At 49.5% G+C, this 23,115-nt stretch overlaps 2 protein-coding genes across 2 annotated transcripts in view; both read left to right on the top strand.

Moving 5' to 3' along the window:
• Positions 1 to 5,581, top strand: part of Mroh7 (maestro heat like repeat family member 7) — a 49,435-nt gene extending 43,854 nt beyond the window's left edge. Inside the window, exons 20-22 of the mRNA XM_051171736.1 lie at positions 1,325 to 1,427; positions 4,623 to 4,685; positions 5,187 to 5,581. Coding sequence (XP_051027693.1) covers positions 1,325 to 1,427; positions 4,623 to 4,685; positions 5,187 to 5,431 — 411 coding nt within the window. The 3' untranslated portion in view covers positions 5,432 to 5,581. The remainder of the gene's footprint in view (positions 1 to 1,324; positions 1,428 to 4,622; positions 4,686 to 5,186) is intronic.
• Positions 5,582 to 7,132: 1,551 nt separating this feature from the next.
• Positions 7,133 to 22,724, top strand: Ttc4 (tetratricopeptide repeat domain 4). The gene is made up of 10 exons (XM_051171429.1): positions 7,133 to 7,376; positions 7,887 to 8,004; positions 9,387 to 9,548; positions 11,500 to 11,577; positions 13,443 to 13,567; positions 14,575 to 14,661; positions 16,886 to 17,103; positions 17,544 to 17,625; positions 19,512 to 19,594; positions 22,609 to 22,724. The coding sequence occupies exons 1-10, from the start codon at positions 7,266 to 7,268 to the stop codon at positions 22,703 to 22,705; spliced, it is 1,161 nt and encodes a 386-aa protein (XP_051027386.1). The 5' UTR covers positions 7,133 to 7,265; the 3' UTR covers positions 22,706 to 22,724.
• The last annotated feature ends 391 nt before the right edge of the window (positions 22,725 to 23,115 follow it).

The following is a 23,115-nucleotide window of genomic DNA, read 5'->3' as shown; positions in this document are numbered from 1 at the left end:
AGTTTCTGGCCACAGGCCCCAGTACAAGTCCTGTCCGAGGTGCTGAGGATGCAGCGCTGAGTGAAAGGTTCCCTTATCTGGGAAGAGCTCCGTATACAGTGGGAGAAAGGGCAAAAACGCTTGTGAGCTAAGGTTCTGGGTACCGTGGCTGAGCAAGGAAGTGCGAGACGCTGCAGGAGCATTAAGAAAGGTGGATGGGTGCTCTCTGAGGGTCGTGGAAGGCTTCAGTGGGAGGTGGCATCTGATCAGAGGCTGGAAGGATGAGAGGCAATTTATCAGGTGGAGAGGGGGAGGGTACCCTCCCCCGCCAACACACAAGGCATAGAACTGGCTATGGCAGGCCACGTCCTGGCTGTTGGAGGCAGGAGGGGATGTCAGATTCATTAAGAACGTGAAGGCTTTACCTACCAGAGCTGGGAGTTTGGACCTTGGTCTTGGCCTTGGCCTGCAGAGGTTGCCAATGAGAAAGTGAACAGATCAGTTTCCATTTGCTCTCCCGGTTCTGTGCACCAGGAGCCATCCCAATCACCTGTTCTCTAGAACAATGCTCAGTTTTTGTCACTGCCAGTCATGAGTGAGTGTTGGTGCCTCATTTCCCAATGCAAGAGAATGCCTCACAAATCCATCTGATTACCTACTCTTCTGCAGCTCCAATTTTCCATCTTGGCCAGCCCAGTTTCTCTTTGCCTGACATCCCCCATCCCATCTCTGGTGGGCTCTGCATTGTGGAACTTTCCCTCCATTACATCATGGAGATGGTCTGATAGGAGATCCAGGGATGGCACGTGGTTAGAAATGATGAGTGTGAGCCAGACGTGGTGGCACATGCCTTTAATCCCAGCACCCCAGACACAGAGGCAGGCAGATCGCTGTGAGTTCAAGGCCAGCCTGGTCTACAAAGTGAGTCTAGGGCAGCTAGGGCTGTTACCAAAACCAAAAGAAGAAGGAGAAGGAGGAGGAGAAAGACAAGAAGGAAAAGAAGAAGAAATGATGATTGTGGTCAGCTAAAGAAGACAAAGTTGCCAGGTGGTGGTGGCACACGCCTTTAATCACAACACTCCAAACCTAGAGGCAAGCAGATCTCTGTGAGTTCAAGGTGAGCCTGGTCTACAGAGTGAGTTCCAAGACAGGCAGGGCTACATAGTGAGACCCTGTCTTGAAAAACCAAAAAATTAAAAATAAATACGTCTGGGGGCCTTTGGGCAAAGACCTGGGCAGTGGGGATGTCTAGGAGCCAGTGTCAGCGCAGTGCTGACAGGCAAAATAGTTGCCTCTAGCTTTGAAGTAGTAGGCCCAGCACTTTAGGGGTTTCTCTTCCCTCTAGGTGAACTCTCACCGAGACAGCATCTTCACGTTCCTCAGCCAGAGCCTGGAGTATGCCAAGAATCCACGGGCCTCCCTCCGGAAACCCTCTGTCATCTTTATAGGTAATTTGTTCCCACATAACAAGTCCCGCCACCAAGCCTCTGCCTGCACTCCAGTCTGAGTTTCCCATAATCCCAGCCTCTCAGGGAAAGGTCAATTACAGATTTTCTTTGCTCAGGATTCTACATAAGACCCTTCTGATGGCATCTAGGGCTGCCTCTCCCACCCTACTGTACTACACTCACTATATTATATTTCTATTCTCCTTTGTCCAAGGAAGCACATTGCCTTCACCAGGGGCAGGAGACCTTACTACAGAGAGGCACAGAGGTGATGACAACTGTAAAATGATACTTCTTTTAGTGTATGTTTTACATTCATATGCTTTTTCTCATACCCCATCCATCCATCCATCCATTCACCCATCCATCCATCCATCCATCCACCCATCCATCCATCCATCCACCCATTCACCCATCCATCCATCCATCCATCCATCCACCCATCCACCCATCTACCATCCATCTATCCACCCATCCATCCATCCATCCATCCCATCCACCCATCTACCATCCATCCATCCACCCATCCACCCATCCACCCATCCATCCATCCATCCACCCATCCATCCATCCACCCATCCATCCATCCATCCATCCATCCATCCATCCATCCACCCATCCACCCATCCACCCATCCATCCATCCATCCACCCATCCATCCATCCACCCATCCACCCATCCACCCATCCATCCATCCATCCACCCATCCATCATCCACCCATCCATCCATCCATCCATCCATCCATCCATCCACCCATCCATCCATCCACCCATCTACCATCCATCCATCCACCCATCCACCCATCCACCCATCCATCCACCCATCTACCCATCCATCTATCCATCCATCCACCCATCCATCCACCCATCTACCCATCCATCCATCCATCCATCCACCCATCCATCCACCCATCCACCCATCCATCCATCCACCCATCCACCCATCCACCCATCCATCCATCCATCCACCCATCCATCCATCCACCCATCCATCCATCCACCCATCTACCCATCCATCTATCTATCCATTTATTATCTATCTATCCATCCATCCATCCATCCATCCATCCATCCATCTTCCTACCCAAACACACACTCACTCCCTCACTCCCTCACTCCCTCACTCCACTCTCCCATCCATCCATCCATCCATACATCTATCTATCCATCTTCCTACCCAAACACACACACACATATACACACACACTCACTCACTCCCTCACTCCACTCTCCCATCCATCCATCCACCCATCCACCCATCCATCCATCCATCCATCCACCCATCCACCCATCCATCCATCCATCCATCCACCCATCCACCCATCCAGCCATCCAGCCATCCACCTACCCAGCCATCCAGCCATCCACCCATCCAGCCATCCAGCCACCCATCCATCCACCCATCCACCCATCCCTCCACTAACTGTCCTCCTATCCGTTTGTGCATCCCCGCATCCATCCACGCTCCCTTAGTTTGTTTGGCCAGGCCTGGCATCGGACACGATGATTAGGTTAAAGAAACAAAGAGCTGGTGGAATGAACGGGAGCGGGATGAGGAGGTGGTGAGGGGACTATAAACATGAGGGATGCTGGGAGGAGGAGCAAGGCCTAGGACACACGGCACATCACAGAGCTAGGGGGCTCCTCAGAGGTAGCTCCCCACTCACTGATTTCTTTCAATCTTTCTCTAAGCCAGGCAAGCACTTCTAAAACTGTTCATGTTCAGCACCTGATGCCAAGGCCTTTGCCGAGGCAACAAGGCTGAGCAGAGCACACCTCTGCATCCAGTCGGCTCCTGGGATAATGTAGATCTTCCTACTTCTTTTGGGACACAGACCTCCTGTGAAACTCAAAAGAAAATTAGAAGCACTTTGCTTAGAAAACGAATATATGCATGAAATTTGAATATAAAATTAGGATCCTCAGATTTTTTCCCTCCCACTCCATCCTCCAAACGGATATAAAATTAAGAAACTTATAGTCTAGTGGGAGCTAAAGGTTCATAGCGTCTGGAGGGGTAGCTTAGTGGTAGAACACATGATTGGCATGCATAAGACCCAGAGCTCAGTCTTCAGCCCCCAAACACATACATAAATATATGATTCATAAATCACAAGCCAAGTAAGAACCGGTATATACAGACCCAGTGTATCAGACTCACTGTATACAAGCCCAGTGTATATGGACCTAGTGTATCAGACTCAGTGTATACAGGCCCAGTGTATACAGGTCCAGTGTATACAGGCCCAGTGTATCAGACTCAATATATATAGACCCAGTATATACAGGTCCAGTGTATACAGACCCAGTGCTTACATACCCAGTATATACAGACCCAGTGCTTACATACCCAGGGTATACTGACCCAGTGTTTACAGGCCCAGTATATACAGACCCAATGTATACAAGCCCAGTGTATACAGGCCCAGTGTTTACAGGCTCAGTGTATACAGACCCAGTGTTTATAGGTCCAGTGTTTACAGACTCAGTGTATACAGGCCCAGTGTATACAGGCCCAGTGTATATAGACCCATTGTTTTGAGGCCCAGTGTATACAGACATGGTGTATTTAGACAGGAAACTCACTGAGACTCTGAGACACTCTAGCCAGGTACCATACTCAGGAAGGACTTCATAAGGAGCCACTTTCTGAAGGGAACATACACTGACAAAGGGGAACTTCCAAAGAAAACACACGAGTGAAGGCTCTGTTGGAAGGGCAGGGTACAGCACTAGACCTAGCACTGTGGGAGTCAGATGCATGGGGAAAGGACAGCAGGGTTGAGGGTGTGGCTGCAGAGCCATCAGACAGCTCCTTGATACAACAGCATGGTTGGAGTCTTGGCACCTCAGAGGCCCCTAGCAGCTGTGCCAAGAGCAGGGGCTCAGATTCCCTGGGGAAGTTGGGCAGGGGAACAGGACTTTGCCATGTCACAGACAAGAAGGCAAAGGCCCAGCCTAGGGTGGCACTGTCAATCGGCTGCATCCAGGATCCTGCACTGTCCTCCTTGCCCACTGGACCAACACCTCTCCGGGCCTCCTGTTGAGAATCCTAGGTCATAAGGAAGGTCGCCTTTCATGCCCTCATTTATGGAGCTGGCAGAGAGCAGGCAGGTTCTCTGAGGAGATCTAGTCTGAGGGTGGGAGGAGCAAGTGTCAAGGTGGACTGATGACTTCACCTCTTGGATTATCCAGGGTCCCTGGTCCCCTGCATGGAGAACATTATGACTGAAGAGCGGCTGAAAGAAGTGAAAGCTGGTAAGTCACACCCTGGGTTGGTGAGATGCCAAGGGAGCGAGAGCTGAGCAGGATCACAGTGGGGAACAGAAAACGGGAATGGTTGTGGGTCGGGGCAGGGTTGTAGGCTCAGTTCTGCTGTGCTAAGGTTTCCGTATAGTAAGCTACTGTGGGGCCACGAAGAGGCAGAATGCACAGCGCCCTGGGGAGCTTGTAACTTCATTAAGCGAAGGAGGCTCAAAACCATTTAGTGGCGGGTGGATTGTTTAAATGCTTAAGGGGCACAGAGTCATTTTGCATCTGAGAGGGCTTGATGGGAGCGTAGAGGTAGGTTGGGGAAATCTGGGAAGGCTTCCTAGAGGAGGCGGAGTTTTTACACAGGCTTTGAAAGATGTGGCCACGTGAAGGGCTGGGAAGATGCTGAGCCAAAGCTAGGAGGTGGGGAAGGAAAGATGAGTTTTGAGTTCTGCCTAGAAAGGAGCCTTGTCTAAACAAAGTGGCCTTTCTTGTCCTCTAACCCAGCTCTGGTGATCTTGAGACATGATCTAGAAGCATCCGTGTGTATCTACGCAGCCCAGGCCCAGGACCACATTATGGCTAGTTGTTGGCGGAACTCTTGGCCACTGCCACATGGGGATTCGTGGGTGTGTGACCCATCTAACATGCACCGCTGGAGCTCCAGCTGTGAGAACCTGCCTACGTCCCACCAGAAGCGCTCCTGGATCGTGCAGGCACTGAACTCCTGGAAGATGTCTCTGAAGCAGTGACACGTCAAAGCCCCGAGCCGGATCTCTGTAAATACCCACGTGGTCACTGTCTCCGTCCAGATGGCTTCCTCATGAGAGACACCCCGAGCCCCTGTGTAGCCCTCACTCTGACAAGCCTGTGAAAAGAGCATGGCCCTCACCTGTCGATTCACTTGATACTTACAGATGTGTGTAGGCTGTTTTGTTCGCTCTGTGTGATGAGATCCTGAGGTTCAGAACCATGGAGTGACTTGACCGAGACCACACAGGAGGCCTCCTGCACACCTCAGTTTCCCCGTCCCCAGTGGCCCCTGTGGAAAGGGAAAGAGAGAGGAGAGACCCTTCCCACTTATATGATGTCATGCACACTCGGGAACTCTGGCCTCTGAGTCTCACACTTGGGCCTTATCCAATAATTGCCCGCCACTAACGCAAAAATATCCGGAGACGTTTTGGTTGTTGCCACCTGAAAGTGCCAATGCTACTAATACTTGGTAGGAGTCGGGCATGGTGGTACACGGCTTTAATCTTAGCACCCAGGAGACAGAGGCAGGCAGATCTCTGAGTTCGAGGCTAGCCTGGTCTACAAAGCGAGTCCAGGACAGCCAAGGCTACACAGAGAAACCCTGTCTCGAAAAACCAAAAACCAAAACCAAGCCAAAACAAATCTGGTAGGTAGAGTCCAGGTTTCAGGCACACTATTAAATACCTCACAGTGCACAGAACAGCCCTCACAACTAAATGGTCAAATGTTCTAAGGTGTGGGGACTGTGGCCTCGCGGGGTTGTGTGGGTCAGCTGGAGTCTGGTGCCAGAGGAGAGACTTGGGAAGATGACCACATTTGGGCAACTATGGTTGGAGAACAGGGTTCATGGGACCAAAGATCATCTTCCAAGTCACAGTGAGATGGAACCTAGAAAAAGAGAAAAGGTGCAAGGACCAGGCCCTACAGCCATGAAGGCTGTGGGTGACTTCATCCAGAGGGCAGCGGAGAGGCATGGTGGGCTGCTAAGAAGAGAGCATATGAGCGGATGTCATCTTCAAGAAACTCTGTCCTCATGGGACGTAGGAACCGCTGGGCAGTGTTGATGGAGCAATAGATGGATGCAGCTATTCAGAACAAGAATCTACTACTAATCAGTGATGATAAGCTTATGAATATTCATGACACAAAGATTCTGCTTGTAGGCATACATTTTGAGGTAGTCTTCCCACAGGCCCATAGGGGAATGTATAAAGATGTCTGCTGTGGTATTATCTGTGAGGTGAGGTGAGGTGAGGTGAGGAGCAGGCTGGGTACCCATGGAGTCTCATGTGCAATTATAGGTAGTGTGTGTGTGTGTGTGTGGGGGGGGGGGTTGAACCTAGCTCCATGGGGCCTCAAACCTTATGCTGAGTGAAAAAGGCATACTAAAACTTGTATGCACAAAAAGTTTGTTTTGTTTGAGATGGGGGGGGGGGGGATCTTGCTATGTAGTCTAGGCTGGTCTTGAACTTGTGATTCTCGTACTAAACCTCTAAGTGCTAGAATTACCGACAAATATCATTAGGCTTGGCTAAGAATTCACTTTCTGTGAACATTTATAGAGAAGATGGAGAGGATATACCCAACCACTCCCAAAAGCCAGAAGACAGGAGGCTGGGAAAGCTCCGCCGTGGATCGGGGGAGGGGCAGAGGAAGGAGGGGGAAGGGTATGGGCAGGCCACACCCCCAAGCAGGCCTCGCCGAAGACCTGCGGAACCTGAAAGGCACGCCGTGTGCAGCCCGGACAGTAAAGGGAAGGGCTCCCCTGCTGCCGGAAGGAGCGGTGCGCTTTTTGGTCTCCCGACTCAAGCGCTGAAGTCGCGAGTTGCAATGGAGAGTTCTGAGCCTGACCCTGCGGATGACACTTCCATGGACGCATTCCTGGAAAAGTTCCAGAGCCAGCCGTACCGCGGCGGCTTCCGCGAGGACAAGTGGGAGGAGGTGGGCGGTCCTGGGGCCTCCGCTAGGGTGGGAGCGTGGCCCTCGCGCCTTGGTCGCTGCCAAAGGACCAGCTGAGTGCCAGAAACCATCGGCCTTGAGGTTTTGAGGGTCTAAGTTGTCAGTGCATTTAAGACCATAGGATTTGTCAGGCCTGTGCCTCAGCACCTCCTGGTTCTGCCACCAGATCTGTTTCTTGAGTTCTCTGAGTTGGTTTCTTTACTTGTAAAGTTGCTTTACCTGTAGCACCGAGGTCACGAAAGGTTGAGGTAAAGATGAAAGGAGACGGACGGTGAAGGTGGTCAGGAACCGGTCGATCGCCCGGCTGAAGGCGATTACTACCCCCCCTGGAGAGTGTTGGAAATCGGGATCCCACATTCCAGTTTTCCACTAGAGAAACGGTCCGTATAGATCAGCCAATCATGAGGATTTGCACGTCATGATTGTGTGTCCTGGGACTGGATCTAAACAGTAGACAACACTAATTATGTGATTTCTTCTTTTAAAATCTAGGAATTTGACAAGATCCCACTATTTATGAAGAAAGCACCATCAGAAATCGATCCCAAGGAGTTTCCTGACTTGGCTTGCCTCCAGTCGATTATTTTTGATGATGAGCGGTCCGCAGAAGGTATCTCAGGGCACTAGCATTTGCTTTGTGTCTTTGTCGAGTTGGTGGCTAACGTCTCACACTATTCACTCCTCACATCCTTCTTGGATACCTACTAAATGTACACAGTTCTGGGCCTCGGAGGTCAGACTCCAGTGAAAGGCCAAATTATCCCAAAGAATCAGGAAAGATGTGTGATTAGCGCCAGGCAGTGGACTACTGCTCTAGTGGCTGTGGTTGGAGCCCCATCCTGCAGGGCCAGGCGTGAGCTCACAGTGGGTCTGAATTTGAACTAAATCATAGTAGAGTTGTAGGTTCTTATCAGAGAGAGGAGGAAAATTTGCATTTCAATGAATAACACAAAGTAAGAAGAGTAGTAAAATTTCCTCAAAAAATGTTTAAAGTCCTTCAAAAACTAGTGTGTGTGTGTGTGTGTGTGTGTGTATGTCTGGAAATTGAACCCATATGCTAGGCAAGTGAGCTATATCCCCCTTTTTAAAACTGAGAGGGAAGGAGGGAGGGAGAGGAGAGGAAAGGAGAAAGAGAGAGAGAGAGAGAGAGAGAGAGAGAGAGAGAGAGAGAACTTATGGAGGTCAGAGGACAGCTTTGTGAGGTGAGTTTTCTTTCACCTTTATATATGATCCTCAGATTAAACTCAGGTTGTCCACCTTGGGGACAAGTGCCTTTACCTGCTGAGCCATATCTCTAGACCGTCTTTCATTCCCTCTTCTAAAACTAGCCCTCATAGCTAGGCAGTGGTTGCCCATACCTTTAATCCTAGCACTTGAGAGGGGAGACAGGCAGATCTCTGAGCTCAAGGCTAGCCTGGTCTACAGAGTGAGGTCCAAGACAGCTAGAGTTCCAAAGAGAAACCCTGTCTTAAAAAAAAAACCAGAGGGGAAAAAGAACTTAGTAACATACCTCATAAAATTTTTGGAATTGGTTATAGCATTAAGTTCACATGAAGCTGCGACTCTATATTGATAGCCATTTTATCATACCACTAATTTGGATTTTTCTTTCTCTGTTGGTTCCTTCTCTTTCATTTATCACATGTGTGTTAGTTTGCTTTTTTGCTGTGCTAAAAGACTGACCAAAAGGAATGTGGGGGCGAGAAAGAGTTTGTTGTCATTTCCAGGTTGTAGTCTGTGAACTCAAGCAGGAGTTAAGAGGCAGGAACTAACACAGAGACCATGGAGGGCCGCGCACTGGCTTGCTGCCCTTGCCTTGGAGGCATTTTATTTGTTTGATTGATGAGGGATCCCTCTTCCCAGATGACACTAGCTTTGTGTCAAGGTGACAAAAACCTAACCTGCACAATATTACATTCCTGCATGATAGAGATTTTTAGTGAGGTTTCCAAAAGGTATGAGGACGTGGTACTTATTTCCTCGTCTTTGCAGAGCAGGCCAAGACCTATAAAGATGAAGGTAATGACTACTTTAAAGAAAAAGACTATAAGAAGGCTGTGGCTTCGTACAGTGAAGGCCTAAAGAAGAGGTGTGTAGACCCTGATTTGAACGCTGTCCTGTACACCAACCGGGCAGCAGCGCAGTACTATCTGGGTAAGTGCATGTGTGTATATGGGTGTGCGCGTGCAAGGGAGAGGTTAACCTCGGATGTCATTCTCAGGAGCCATCTGCCTTGTTTTGTGAGACAGAGCCTCTCATTGGCCTGGAGCTTTCTGAGACAGTTAGGCTGGCTGGCCAGCAAGCCGTCTGAGTCTGTTTGCCTTACTCCTCTCCTTGGCACCGGCGTTACCAGCATATGCCATCACAACTAGCATTTTTTATGAGGGTACTAGGGGTTGAATCGGGTCTTCGTGCTTGCACACTTTGCCAACTGGGCTATCTCCCCACCTGACTGTTATTTCTGAGGAATTTCCTTATATGTCTGAAGATAGATGTGTGTGTGTGTGTGTGTGTGTGTGTGTGTGTACACACACGTACAGTTGAGAGCACTTGTTGCTCTTCTGGAGAACCTGAAATTCAGGTCCCAGCACCCACATCAGGCTGCTCCCAACTCTGCCTGCACACAGGCACACCCCCAGCTCTGGAAGTCTGATGCCCTCTTATATCCATGAGCATCTAAGCACATGTACACACACACACACACACACACACACACACACACACACACACACACACACGCACGCACGCACGCACGCACACACACACACACACACACCTTAAAAAAAGAAAGAAGAAGAAGAAATTTACACCAGCTTATGCTTTTAATCTTGGAACTTGGGAGGCAAAGGCAGGTAGATCTAGGAAATCTCTTCTTCTCCTTCTCTTTCTCCTCCTCCTCCTCCTCCTCCTTCTTCTTCTTCTTCTTTTTTGGAGACAGGGTTTTTCTGTGTAGCCTTAGCTGTCCTGGACTTGCTTTGTAGACCAGGTTGGCCTTGAACTCACATTGATCCGCCTGCCTCTGTTTCCCAAGTGCTGGGATTAAAGGCATGTGCCACCACACCCAGCCCTGGACTCACTTTGGAGACCAGGCCTTGAACTCAGAGACCTCACCTGCCTCTGCCTGCCGAGTGTTGGGATTAAAGGAGAGCACCACCACGGCCAGCCTTAAGTTGATACTTTATTTTGTGTACTGTTTTCTATTTTTGGAAATTGTGGCTGCTTGATGCTCTCCAAACCAAGTGGGAGAAGGGGGCCCGAGGGCTGTGTGCTTAGCTCTCTGTTACTTAGTCACCACCATGTCTCGGGGTTCCAGTCTAGATGCTGTGTTTTTGTGTCTGCCTAGAATGAACCTCTAGTCTCCCGCCAGGTTTGGGGAGGACTGGGTTCCAGCAACAGTGGAGGGTAAGGCGTCTGGGAATCTGACAGCCTTTCAGTCTGCCTCTGCTCCCATTGCAGAGGCCCTCGGTACCTGCGACACACAGGCCTGGGTGCTTTGTCCTTCTGTAGTGTGGCTTGGTTACCCAGGGATTTTCCTCTTTTTCTGTTTTCAAGCCTGTCCCTTTGCTTTTCATCTTTCAGAATGTATTCTGTGTTCTAAGTGCAGTGTCTGTAAATCTCAGCTCCCTGGGACACTGAGACAGGAGGATCCCAAGTTTGAGGTCAGCCTGGACAATTTAGAGGAACCGTCTGTCAAACCTCAGTACCAGAGGGAAATTACTTCAGCTAACTTGCTTCTTCACCTCAATCTGTACACATTTTTTCAAGTGTTTTTGAGAATAATTTGGTTCAAAGTGTATGCTAATTTATTCTCTAATTTATCTGGATACGGAAAAGAGCATCAGTTTCATGTTGGCCTTAGTTTCCCAGCCACTAGCGACACTGGGCATCTTTTCACGTGCTTGCTAGCTGTTCCCGATTCTTCTGGATTGCCTGATGCTGTGACCCTTAGGACTGGATGAGAATGACTGTATTTTTCCAGAAGAATGTTCAGTTGGTATGACTTCTTGAAAATTGACCAAGAGATGTTGTTGTCAATGCTGTAATATTTCGGAAACATTTTGATTTCAAGACTTGTTCTTTCTTTTTCTTAATGGCATCTTGTTAGGCAATTTTCGCTCTGCCCTTAGTGACGTGCTGGCTGCTAGGAAGCTAAAGCCGGGCCACGTGAAAGCCATAATAAGAGGTGAGTTTCCGTGAGCTGTGGGGTGGCCATGATTATTGAGAAGCTGGCATTCTGCATGAAAAGCTGACAATGAAACTTGGCCCCTGAGGTGCTGGGGACAGGAGGTCACCTTAGTCTGCAGTCTTGACTTGAAGTTCCTGCTTCCTCTCCGCATGCCTCCGAACACTCTACCCTTTAAGCTGTTTGTAGGAAAATAATATTCCTCATTTTAAATTAGTAAAGAGTAGCATTAATTAAGACACAGCACATTCTGATTTTCTTCCCAATTTAGCTGACTGAAAGGCAAGCTATTTAGATGCCATGTTAAAAATAATTAAAAGATAAGTTGTGGGGGGCTTTTGCCAAGAACTCTGCTGCTGGGCTGTTCCCACGCTTTTTGTGTTATGGTTTGACCTCTGTAATAACAGTGCATTTATTACTTTACCTTTTCTCTGGGCTTGGGGCGCTGTGTAGACTTTAATTTATTCATCATGTATTGAACCTCCCTACATTGCTATGAGCCAGTTTAAATGCCTCTTTTAGTGTGTATGGGGGCAGGGAAGTAGCTCCTTGTCCCTTACCCACAGGACAGGCGGCCCTGAGTAAGGACTGGACGGTAGAGTACAGTCCTGAGGGATTGATTCATTGTCAGCCTTACTGTACAGGTAAGGGCAGCAGGGCATCTGCTCTTAGTGTCAGTTTGCTTACTTCTGGATGACGACGTTAGAATCTTTTTGAAAAAGTATGTCTTTATTTTGTGTGTGGAACATGCATGTGAGGAGGTACACACGCATGTGAGCAGGTACACATATGTCATGATCTGTGTCTGGAGGTCAGAGGAGCCTTTAGGGGCAGTGTTCATCCTCCGGCAGGAAGTGTTCATCCTCCGGCAGGGATATAAGTCATCGGGCTTGGCAGCAAGGGCCTTTACCTCCTGAGTCATGTAGAGACTTTGACAGTCAAGCCTATATAGTGAAGTTCCGATGTTTTAAATTTCTATGAAAAGCCTAAAAGAGGCTGCTGACTAGAGAAAAATGAACATGATCGCACCAAGTCATTTTTTCAAGGTATGTAGCTTAATGGTTGGGTACTTCCTTAGCATGCACTGGGCGACTCAGATTTCACCCCAGAGTGCAAGCGAACCCCCAAACCAGTCAGGCAAAAAACAAAAGGAGGGGGGAGCCTCAACAGATGGCTATATAAAAAAGAATGCTTGGAGGAGACCCAGTGTTTGGCTTTGGTGTTGATTGATGGCTGAGGAAATTCTGCTTTATAGTAAATATCATCTGAGGGCTGGAGAGATGGCTCAGCAGTTAAGGGAACATTCTGCTCTTGCAGAGGACGTGAGCTCAGTTCCCAGGGGCTCTCAACTGCCTAAGCCTCTGGCTCCAGGGCTAGCCGACATGTCTGGCCTCTTCAGGCAGGCACTTTTATACATGCATACATACATATATGCGTGCACGCATGCACACACATTACTAAAAATAAAAAAATAAACACACATCATTTGAGATAAGCTTTATTCTCCTATTTGCAGACGAGGAACGTGAAGCTCAGACATGGCCTTTGTCCAGGGTCCAGCAGGTGAATGACAGCCATTTTGTAGCCTGGCTCTGTCTGACTCCAGAGCCTGTCTTCATGGCGAGCTGTTGCATTTTAGGGCCCTTTATGCCGGGAGGACTTAGACGTTCTGAACTAAACAGGATGAGAGTGACTGCTCATCTATAGGACACAAACCGTTTCCTTGTCTAGGAACAGAACCACAAAGAGCCACGTCCCATCCCTCTCCTGGGGCTGCCTGGTGGCCGGTGGGGAAGGGAGGCTTGCTCACGGTGGAGCTTTCTGCACATGCTGTTCCTAGATCCTCAGGACTCTGGTTTCTGCAGGTGCCCTGTGCCATCTTGAACTGAAACACTTTGCTGAGGCTGTGAACTGGTGTGACGAGGGGCTACAAATTGATGCCAAAGAGAAGAAACTTCTAGAAATGAGGGCAAAAGCGGACAAGCTGAAGGTTGGTAACTGTCCACAGACAGTTTGCATTTGCTAGGTTGTGTCTCAAGCCGTTGTGGGAAGGCACGGTGTGCATGCATGCTGGCAGTCTGTAGTAGTGGTAGCTGGCTTTGTCCTGCCAAGAGCTGAGTGTAAGTGGGGACTCCCACAGGCAGTCTGCTGAGAGAGTTGGTGGCCGAGCCAGTCTCTTAGTGACTGAGTGGACGTTTACTGAGCGGCTCAATGACCTTGAGGGAGAAGAACATTCCAGACAAGAGCCCTAGAGAGGTACTCAGCAGATCTGTGTTTGTAGTCTACTTTTGTCACTGCTGAAATGCCTTGGACAAATTCCCGACATTTCTTGGTCCCAGCTTTGAAAATGAAGAGTCCACTGTATACCTCGAATGTTTTTATGACACTGAAGTGAGCTAAGCAGGTTTTCACATTATCAAGAGCCCAAGATATTTGCCCTCTTCACTTGGTAGCAGATGTTGGCAGATTTCTATCACCCATGAGCCTGAGGGCGAAAGCAGGAGCTGTCGGTGGACGGACCAGGGGTGGGGATGAGGGGGCAACATGTGAAGTCTGTTTCGGCCAGACCAGGTAGAATGGTGGTATTTAAACAACTTGGGGTCCCTGTGCAGTACGTGTCTGCTCCGCTGGGCCTCCTGAATGGAGATGTCCTTTTCCTTTATTGGTTCACTTGTCTCCTCATCTGCCTGAGCCACCTTGGGGGCGGAGTCACCCGCCCGCACCCCTTGCACTCAGTCCACACCACCAGGGTGACAACACTGGTGTATGTAGCTCTTCACTTGACAGTACCCTCCTTGGGTATGAGAAGGAAGGTTTTGGGTTCTGCTGACACTGGGCCTGACCCCTTGGGGCATGCTTTGCGCATGCTTACTGAGCCAGCATCTGGCAATCCCTGAGCAGGAACATGCTGTGTAGAAACTGGATGTAGTCCTCCAGGCTGGGGTAAGGGTGAGAAAGAGTTGCCTGGAGCTGTTAGCATCTAAATTTTATTTTCAGAGGATGGAAGAGAGGGATGTGAGGAAAGCAAAGCTGAAGGAAAAGAAGGAACAAAGTCAGAATGAGGCTCTGCTCCAGGCTGTCAAGGTGAGTTCTCAAGCCTCGGCTGAGTGAACCTAGGGGGACCTTTCTCGGGTGCTTTGCCCTCACGGCTGTGTTTACCCAAGCCGTGGAGTCAGAGCACCACGCTTTCACTTAACTCTGTCCCTGCCTGTGCTGGTCTTGGCAGCATACTGGGCGTGTGCTCTGGCCCCTCTCATTCTGTCTCCACAGCAGCCATCTGGGGAGGGCCTCCTTGTTCCTGCTTTACAAAGCTTAGATTGAAAATAACTGCACGCAGCTCACGGTGTCAGCGCCGGGGCCTTGTTCATTGCTTTAACAGTATAGCTAGTTTCATCTGTGTTATTTAAGTTAGGCACCCATTTCACTTAGTAACTTTGAGAACTTAACACTGCTAAAGTAGACCTCACTTGTCTCCCCTAACAGGCAATTTGTTAACACATAATAAATTAAATATGGGGCCAGAGAGATGGCTCAGTGGTTAAGAGCATTGGCTGCTCTTCCAGAGAACCCGGGTTAATACCCAGCAGCCACATAGCAGTTCACAACTGTCTGTAATTCCAATTCCAGGGGATCTAGCCCTCTCACACAGACATACATGCAGGCAAAACACCACAGAAATATAAGTCTTTTAAAAAACACTAGGAGGACTGGTAGGTAGATGTGGTGGCAGTTTCAGTACTTGAGACGCAGAAGCAGGAAGATGGTGAATTTGAAGCCAGTTTCAAATAATAGTGAAACTCTTGTTGCAAAAACACAACAAACAAAAAGTCCAACCCAACAAACAGAATGAACAGTATACTCCAGGATTTTAATCTGATGTTCATTAAGAGAGGATTTGGCCATTTTCTTGAATAAGATACCCAGATATTTTCATACCGAACTTTTTTTTTTTTCCTTGAATGTTTTGTATATGTGAACCTGGGTCCTCTGCAAGAGCAGCCAGTGCTCTTAACCACTGGACCATCTCTCTAGCCCCACATACAGATGTTTTAGAAAATGTGTTTGTTTCCTTTAATTAAGCCCTGTGCCTTGGACTATAGTACACACTACAGTCATTCTCATTGTACATAATGCTGCCTTAGTGAGGGTCTCTCTTGCTGTGATGAAACACCATGGCCAAAAGCAAGTTGAGGAGGAAAGGGTTTATTTGGCTTACACTTCCATGTAACTACTGTTCATCATCCAAGGAAGTCAGGGCAGAACTCAAGCAGGGCTGGAACCCCTGGAGGCAGGAGCTGATGCAGAGGCCATGGAGGGGTGCTGCTTACTGGCTTGCTCCTCATGGCTTGCTCAGCCTTTCTTACAGAACCAAGGACCACCAGCCCAGGGATGGCACCACCTACAAAGGGCTGGATCCTCACCCGTCAGTCACTAATTAAGAAAATGCCTTACAGCTGGATCTCACGGAAGCGTTTTCTCAATTGAGATTCCCTCCTTTGAGATAACCCTAGCTTGTGTCAAGTTGACATAAAACTAGGCAGCACAAATGCAGTGTTTTCCTGTGGTTTAAGCCATCGGCCATAGATAGCTGACATTGTGTCAGCTCTCCTTGTTTGTGTATGGCTGCCCATAGGCAGTGGTAGAAGGGACTAATGTCAGCAGGTTGCTTGGCCCGCAGCACCTGGGAGCAGGTGACAGGAGAGTCACGTTGGGTTACATGGGACTGTCTCAAAAAGAGAAGAAAAGCTTTGCTAACTCCTCCTTTAGGGGATGTCGTCAAAACCAGTTTAGTCTCCCTGAATGTGCTAACCTTAGAAACCTTGGCACACAGAAGAAGTGTTCCCACTGGAGACCCTTAGTGGGTCTTCACATTTATTCCTGTACCTGTCTCATGCCTGCCCCGTTCTGTGCCTTTGCACGTGCTAGTCCTTGGGGTGCGCCGCCCCATGCATTCCCTGCCTCCCAAAGCCACTGTTCAAGGCCAGCACTTCTCAGACACCACAGCTCCTGTCTGCTGGTCCTTGGCTCCACCTCCTCCCTTCTGCCGTAATTGTCCCATAGCCGCTTCCGAGGGCGGAGAGCCATGTCCAGCTCCTCTTTTGATGCAGGGCCAAGCACACAACCGATGCCCAGTGAAAGTAGTTAAACAACTAGCGCCTACTGTGTGCCAGCTGCCGGGGTAGTTAAGATGATCGTGTGTGGAGCGGGCCCTCAGGAAGCTCATATGGTTGGGGCTTATTACAGTGACAAGTGTGCATCTTCCTAGGTGATAAGGTTTGTGAGAGTGAGTGTTTCTGTCTCAATCCAGGCTAGGAACATCAGACTCGTCTCTGAAGTGGTCAATGAGGATGGAGAGTCAGCCTCAAACGGTCCAGCTGAGATCCTCCTGAATGGGCTCAGCTCCGAGAACCCCTGTGGAGCCAGGCTAAGTTTAGATGACCGGGGCAGGCTGAGCTGGCCCGTGCTGTTCCTGTACCCGGAGTGTGCTCAGTCTGACTTCATCTCTGCTTTTCATGAGGACTCCAGGTATGTATTTGCCCTGGCAGCCCTCCACTGCTGCTGTGGTGGTCCTGCTCTCTCTTCAGGAGAGACAAGTGGGCTTTCGGCTGAGTAGGAAAGAGTAATTTAGAGGTGGTCCCCTAGCATGCTGACAGGCTTCTCTATCGTTGGTCTGTTCACTAGCTGGCAACACAGGTCTTGCCTCATCACTGTCTGGGTGGTTCATCTTAGGTAGTCCATGCGCATGTGTTTATTAAAAATATATAGATGGTACCATTTAACTTATGATTTCAGAGGGTCAGTGCTTAGAAAGACTATGTCTTAGGTGATACACCTTCGTGTTTTGGCTCTGTTGTCAAAGTAGGTTAAGCCTGAATGTCATGGTCTGTCTCTGAGTTGGCGCTCAGGGGCTGATGTGGGAATGTGGATGGGACACTGATACCCAGCAAGTGCATCCTCCTCCGTAGGTTTATTGACCATCTGATGGCCATGTTTAGCGAAGCGCCCTCCTGGGACTCAGAGCAAAAGTACCACCCTGATAATTTGGAGGTAAGAAAAGTTTATTTCATTCCTGTAATGGCTATTGGGAGGGCATACACAGAAACTGAGCATTTTAAAAAATTGTGTGGGGGGGATTTGCCAGAGCACATGTGGCCACTGCTGGAGAACTTCTGGGCATTTGTCTTCTCTGGAGGTTCTGAGGATTGAACTTGGGCCATCAGGCTTGTCGAGCCAGAGCTTTTACATGCTAAACCATCTCACTGGCCCTTGATTACATGTTTTTGGTTTTTTGTTTTGTTTTTTGGTAAAAGATACATAATATGTCATTTACCATTTTACCGTTTTTGGCCCGCAGTTGAATGACGTCATCAAGCTTGTTCTCACTGTTGTATGCCCGTTACCACTACCCTTCTCCACAGCTTCCCATCTGCCCAAACTGAAACTCCGCACTCATCAAACAGAAACGTCCTCCACCCTGCCCTTGGCTCTTCTGCTTCCTGTCTCTATGAATGTGACCACTCTCGGGCTGCGTCCAAACAGATGATACAGTGCCAAGCTTATTTCACTTAGCACAAGTGTCAAGGTTCAGCCATGTTCTAGAGTGATTCATGTTGAAGCATATGAGACTTCCTTTGTAAGACTGGATAATATGCCATTGTTAGGCGTTTTGTAATAGAACATAACCAGAGTTTACTGAGTAATGACTTGTTTCCAGAATACTTGAGAGTGAGACACAATTGATTTCCAGCAACCTTGAATTACTTTCATACATGTTTCTAAAGGCAAGACATTCTTCTTAATTTCAAAAAAGCTGACAAGGCCGGGAAACTAGTACTGATTGATGACTTCAGCTGTATCCTTGGGCTCCATTCAGGTCCAACAGATTGTCCCAGGAAGATTCCTTTTGTTCCAGGAGCACATAGCTTGTTGATTATGTCCATTACTGTCCCCACCCTGACCCCTGCAGAGATACCGTGTTGCCTGTGACTGGATTTGGATTTTGTATGTTTGGCTGGGCTGTCACTCTGACCTATCAGGTGGGCTCTATCTCCCACACAGGCCGTCCTAGCTGGGCTCAGTGGCACTGACCTATAATCCCAGCCACTTAGGAAGCTGAAGCAGGAGTCCAACTGGACTAACAAGCAGTCCAAGGCTAGCCTGGATAACTTAGTGATTTAACTTTTTTTTTTTAATTAAAAAAAAAGAGTGCTATAACTCAGTGGTTGAGCACTTGCCTAGCATGTGTGAACCCTGGGCCCTGTCCTTGGTGCTGCAGATAGCAACAGAAAACAACACTGAGGCATTCTCTGCCATAACTGGTGGTCATCCTTCAGCTATTGGAAATCTGATAATCTCTCATCATTTGCTCTTCCCCACACATGTGGATATTGTTTTCACTCCTCTTGGGCTCTAGCTTGCTGCCCTAGGGCAGCTGGCTCCTAAGAAGCCCTTCTCTTCCTGCTCAGGCTGGCTGGCTCCTGGCGTGAGTGCCCCCTCTCCTGGTTGAGCTTCCATGTGCCTCCTGTGAGATGTGCTCATCCTGCTTGGGCTTTGGTGCCGGGCACATACACCCTTCCCACCTGCTCTGGCTTTTCCTTTGCTTTGGGTCACTGTGGCTTTCTTTCCCTGCCCCTATGGCCCTGGGACTAAATTGAAGGCTGCACAGGCCTGGGTTTGAGCTTTGGTGTCTCTTCACTGCCTGAGTGACATGAGGAGATAGTCCCCTTCCCTGACCTTGGAGAGCACAACTGGTTGTAAGCCTTCTGGGTAGCAGGGTGGGGGCTGACCTGAGCATCTTAGCCTGCAGCCATGTGGAGGAGGCAGGCATTCTGTAAATAGCAGTTGCTAATCCAACTTCTCCTCAGAAGGGCTGTAGCATGCGTAGGACTGCCTAAGCCTGGGTTTGTCTCTGATTCTCCTCGTTAATCTTGCAGGTCTACTTTGAGGATGACGACAGGGCAGAACTATACCAAGTGTCCCCCTGGAGCACCCTGCTGCAGGTGCTGCAGCACCCCAGGTGAACACTGCCATGGGATGATGAGAAAATGTGCAGGCCCTTTCCCAGAGTCTGTCAGATCCCCTGCTCACTGACAGCCGTCACAGCCAGGGGGACTGAACCAGCCTGCCCCATTAGGCCATGCCCTGGCCAAGGAAGCTAAAGAACAGTGACCGCCCAGGCCAGGGAAGTGGCCTGGGTTCAGAATGGAAGAGCGGCTTGGCTTTTGTAGCTGAAGGCAGCTGGGGTAGCTTCTGTTTTCTGACTGCACTTGTCTCCTGACACTGTTACATGGAAAGGGCATTGCAGACACTCTGGTTCCCTAACCATGTGACCCTGAGCACATTCTGCCTCTTTGGGGCTCCCTTCGCCTACAGAATGGGTACTGTTTCTAGGGTACTTTCTAGTCAGGATGCAGGCAGAAGTCAGAGTGCCCTTGTAGATGTTGCAGCCTGTCGAGGGAGGATGTCTTGTTATCAGCAGTGGCAGCCAGCAGGGTTCCACAGCAGACTCTCAGCACTTCTGTAGGTGTCCTGAGAGAATCAACTAGTTCACTCTTGGTATTAACAAGGTCACTATTATTCTCCAGCTTGGAGCAAAGTGAAGAAGAGTAAGGCAAAGGGTTTTTGCATTTAGAGTAAAAGTCAAGTTGTATTGGGGAAAGGAGTGGCTGGGTGTGGTGAGCAGGGAGGGCGGTAAGCTGAGTTGGCACCATTCATGACTGTCCTGCTAAGGAACATGAGTTTGTCCAGGGTGGTGAATGGAGCCGCAGAAGCAAGTTCAAGGAAGGATGTGCATATCTGAATTGTCCTCTCGGGTGGTGAGGCCTATGATGGGAGAGGCTGGCTAGGAGGCAGGCTCCAGGCGATGGGAGAGGCTGGCTAGGAGGCAAGCTCCAGGCAATGGGAGAGGCTGGCTATGAGGGAGGCTCCAGGCGATGGGAGAGGCTGGCTAGGAGGCAAGCTCCAGGCAATGGGAGAGGCTGGCTATGAGGGAGGCTCCAGGCGATGGGAGAGGCTGGCTAGGAGGGAGGCTCCGGGCGATGGGAGAGGCTGGCTAGGAGGCAGGCTCCGGGTGATGGGAGAGGCTGGCTACGAGGGAGGCTCCAGGCGATGGGAGAGGCTGGCTAGGAGGGAGGCTCCAGGCGATGGGAGAGGCTGGCTAGGAGGCAGGCTCCAGGCAATGGGAGATGCTGGCTAGGAGGGAGGCTCCGGGCGGATGGGAAGGGCGTTGACCTGGAAGGTGTCCGGAAGTCCCCAGTATGCCTGCTTTGGCTTGAAGGATGTGCAGGGGCATCTCAAGGCCCGGTCAGGGCTCCTTTCATGTTTCTGTGCTCCCAAACTCTGTTTCTCTTATGATAGTTAGGGACATATTCTCAGTAATTCATTATCCAGATTGTTAATAAGATTACCCAGAGTTTTTTAAAGGCCTGAGGATCACTGTACCCCGTTTCCAAGAAGTATGTAAAACAAAGCAGGCTGACTCATGGGGAACGCCAATTCCACATGCTCAGAAATGCAAAGGCTACTGCCTGCAAGTGATTACTTTTAGGTTCTGACAACTAAGAGACTGTTCAGAACTGGCTCTGGCCAACTTCAGACCCTGAACTGAGTGAGACAAGAACTAGGGCCACTGTGTAATTAATGCCAGCTCCCCTAGGCCTGGGAGGCTGAGGCCTTGCCCCCATCTCCAAACTTACTCCAATAGTTTCATATTTTAGCAATAGCAGACAGTCTGGTTACCTGTGCTGTGCACTGGAAACTTCCCCAAAGTAAAGCCAAGTTCAGACACAGCATTTTCTAGGAAGTCCTTCCTGTCCCCTCAGTATGCCTTCTGGTCCTAAGGGTGTGCACTTCGTGTCTCCTTTGTAGCCCTCCCCTAAGGATGAACTTGGGAGCAAGAACATGCTTGTGGGGTTTGTCTTGTGTTTGAGACTGTTAAACAGGGCATCGTGTAGCCCTGGCTGTTCTTGAATGTGCTGTGTAGTTAAGGATGACCTTGAACCCCCTGTTCTCCTACCTCTCCAATGCTGGGATTCCGTGCATGGACTGCCACACCCAGTTGTAGTGTTTTTGTTTGTTTTGAGACAGGACCTCTCTACATATCCCTGGCTATCCCTATGTAGATGAGGCTGGCTCCCAACTCACAGAGATTCACCTGCCTCAGCCTTCTGAGTGCTGGGATTAAAGGCATGAATCATTATGTCCAGGTTTTTTTGTTTTGAGTATGCCTTTTAACATTTATTGGGCTAGGAGGAACTACGCCCATGCCATGGCATATGTGTGGAGGTCAGAGGACAGCTTGTGGGAGTTGGTTCTCTTTTCCACTGTTTGAGTCCCAGTTAGGCACAGCAGCAAGTGCCTTTATCCACTAAGCCATCTCACTGGTCCACGTGTTTATACTTTAATCTTGTTTCTTAACATAGGGCCTTGTTATTAATCTTCCTGGAGTCAGTTTATACCTCAGGAAGCTGGCTTGGCCTCCCATTCTCAAGAAACCAATTAAAAAAGCAAAGTTAGGAGTTAAAGGTGTGTGTGAGTGTGTGTGTGTGTGTGTGTGTGTGTGTGTGTGTGTGTGTGACATAGAGGAGGAGGAGGGGGGAGAAGGAGGAGGAAGAGAGAGAAGAGTGGGGGGAGGGAGGGAGGGAGAGGGAGAATTTACTCAGTGTGACCACAAGGACAACGGGTGGGGCCAAACCTGGCTAGTTGGGGTACAGGCTGTAACGTCAGTAAGAGCCGGGCTTACCCAGCCACTCACAGGATATGGACTGAAGGAACTGGTAGCTTTGTGGTCTTCTTTCATGCGTAGCCCATGTGTGCCTGATGCCAGAAGGCCGATCTAGAGGTTGTGGCTCAGTTGTAAGGGGGCGGGGGGGGGGGGGGGGGGGAGGAGAGACTGTCATGCTGTCCCCAAGAAATGTGCTAGGTTTTATTTTAATGTTCATTTCCATCCAAAGGTTGACCTTGAATGGGGCTGGGAAGTCCAGGAATAATGGGGATTGTAATGCAGTTAACGCTTTGCTGTCCTCCCTGCAGATTCTCTGTGAAAGCCCTCACACCGGCATTCCTGGTCTGTGTAGGATCCTCTCCTTTCTGTAAGAATTACCTTCAGGGGAAAACGGTGCACAGGTAATTTGGGAGCCAAACCTTGGGCTCTCTTCTCTCAACTTCCTCTGCTTGGACTCTACACATTTGGATCAGCCGGGCAGACCTAGAGTCCAGCACTCTATCCCCAGGGACAGTAGCTCCTAGCCTCATGCTGGGGGAGAAGCTACTGGCTTCCTTGAACCTCAGCCTGTCAGGCTGAGTCCTGAGCTCCAACTGGGCCTCACCCTCCTTAGAGTCACAGCTCCGCCCTGCTCAGAACGCCCCTGAAGTCTGTCTCTGAAGGAAGCATCCTCCACAGTCACCGGAAGAGCTGGTCTTGGTAACTCCCTGGCCTATATCTTAGGACTATCTTAGGATGCAGCAACAGTCTTAGCCTCTGATGTCAGGCACATGCAGAAGGCATTCCTCCAAGGCAGTAAGCCAGCCCTGCACAGT

The sequence above is a fragment of the Acomys russatus genome, chromosome 29, assembly GCF_903995435.1.
Source record: "Acomys russatus chromosome 29, mAcoRus1.1, whole genome shotgun sequence".
Lineage (NCBI taxonomy): Eukaryota > Metazoa > Chordata > Mammalia > Rodentia > Muridae > Acomys > Acomys russatus.
The sequence above is the reverse complement of the archived record's forward strand: the minus strand, read 5'-3'. Positions and strand labels throughout refer to the sequence as shown.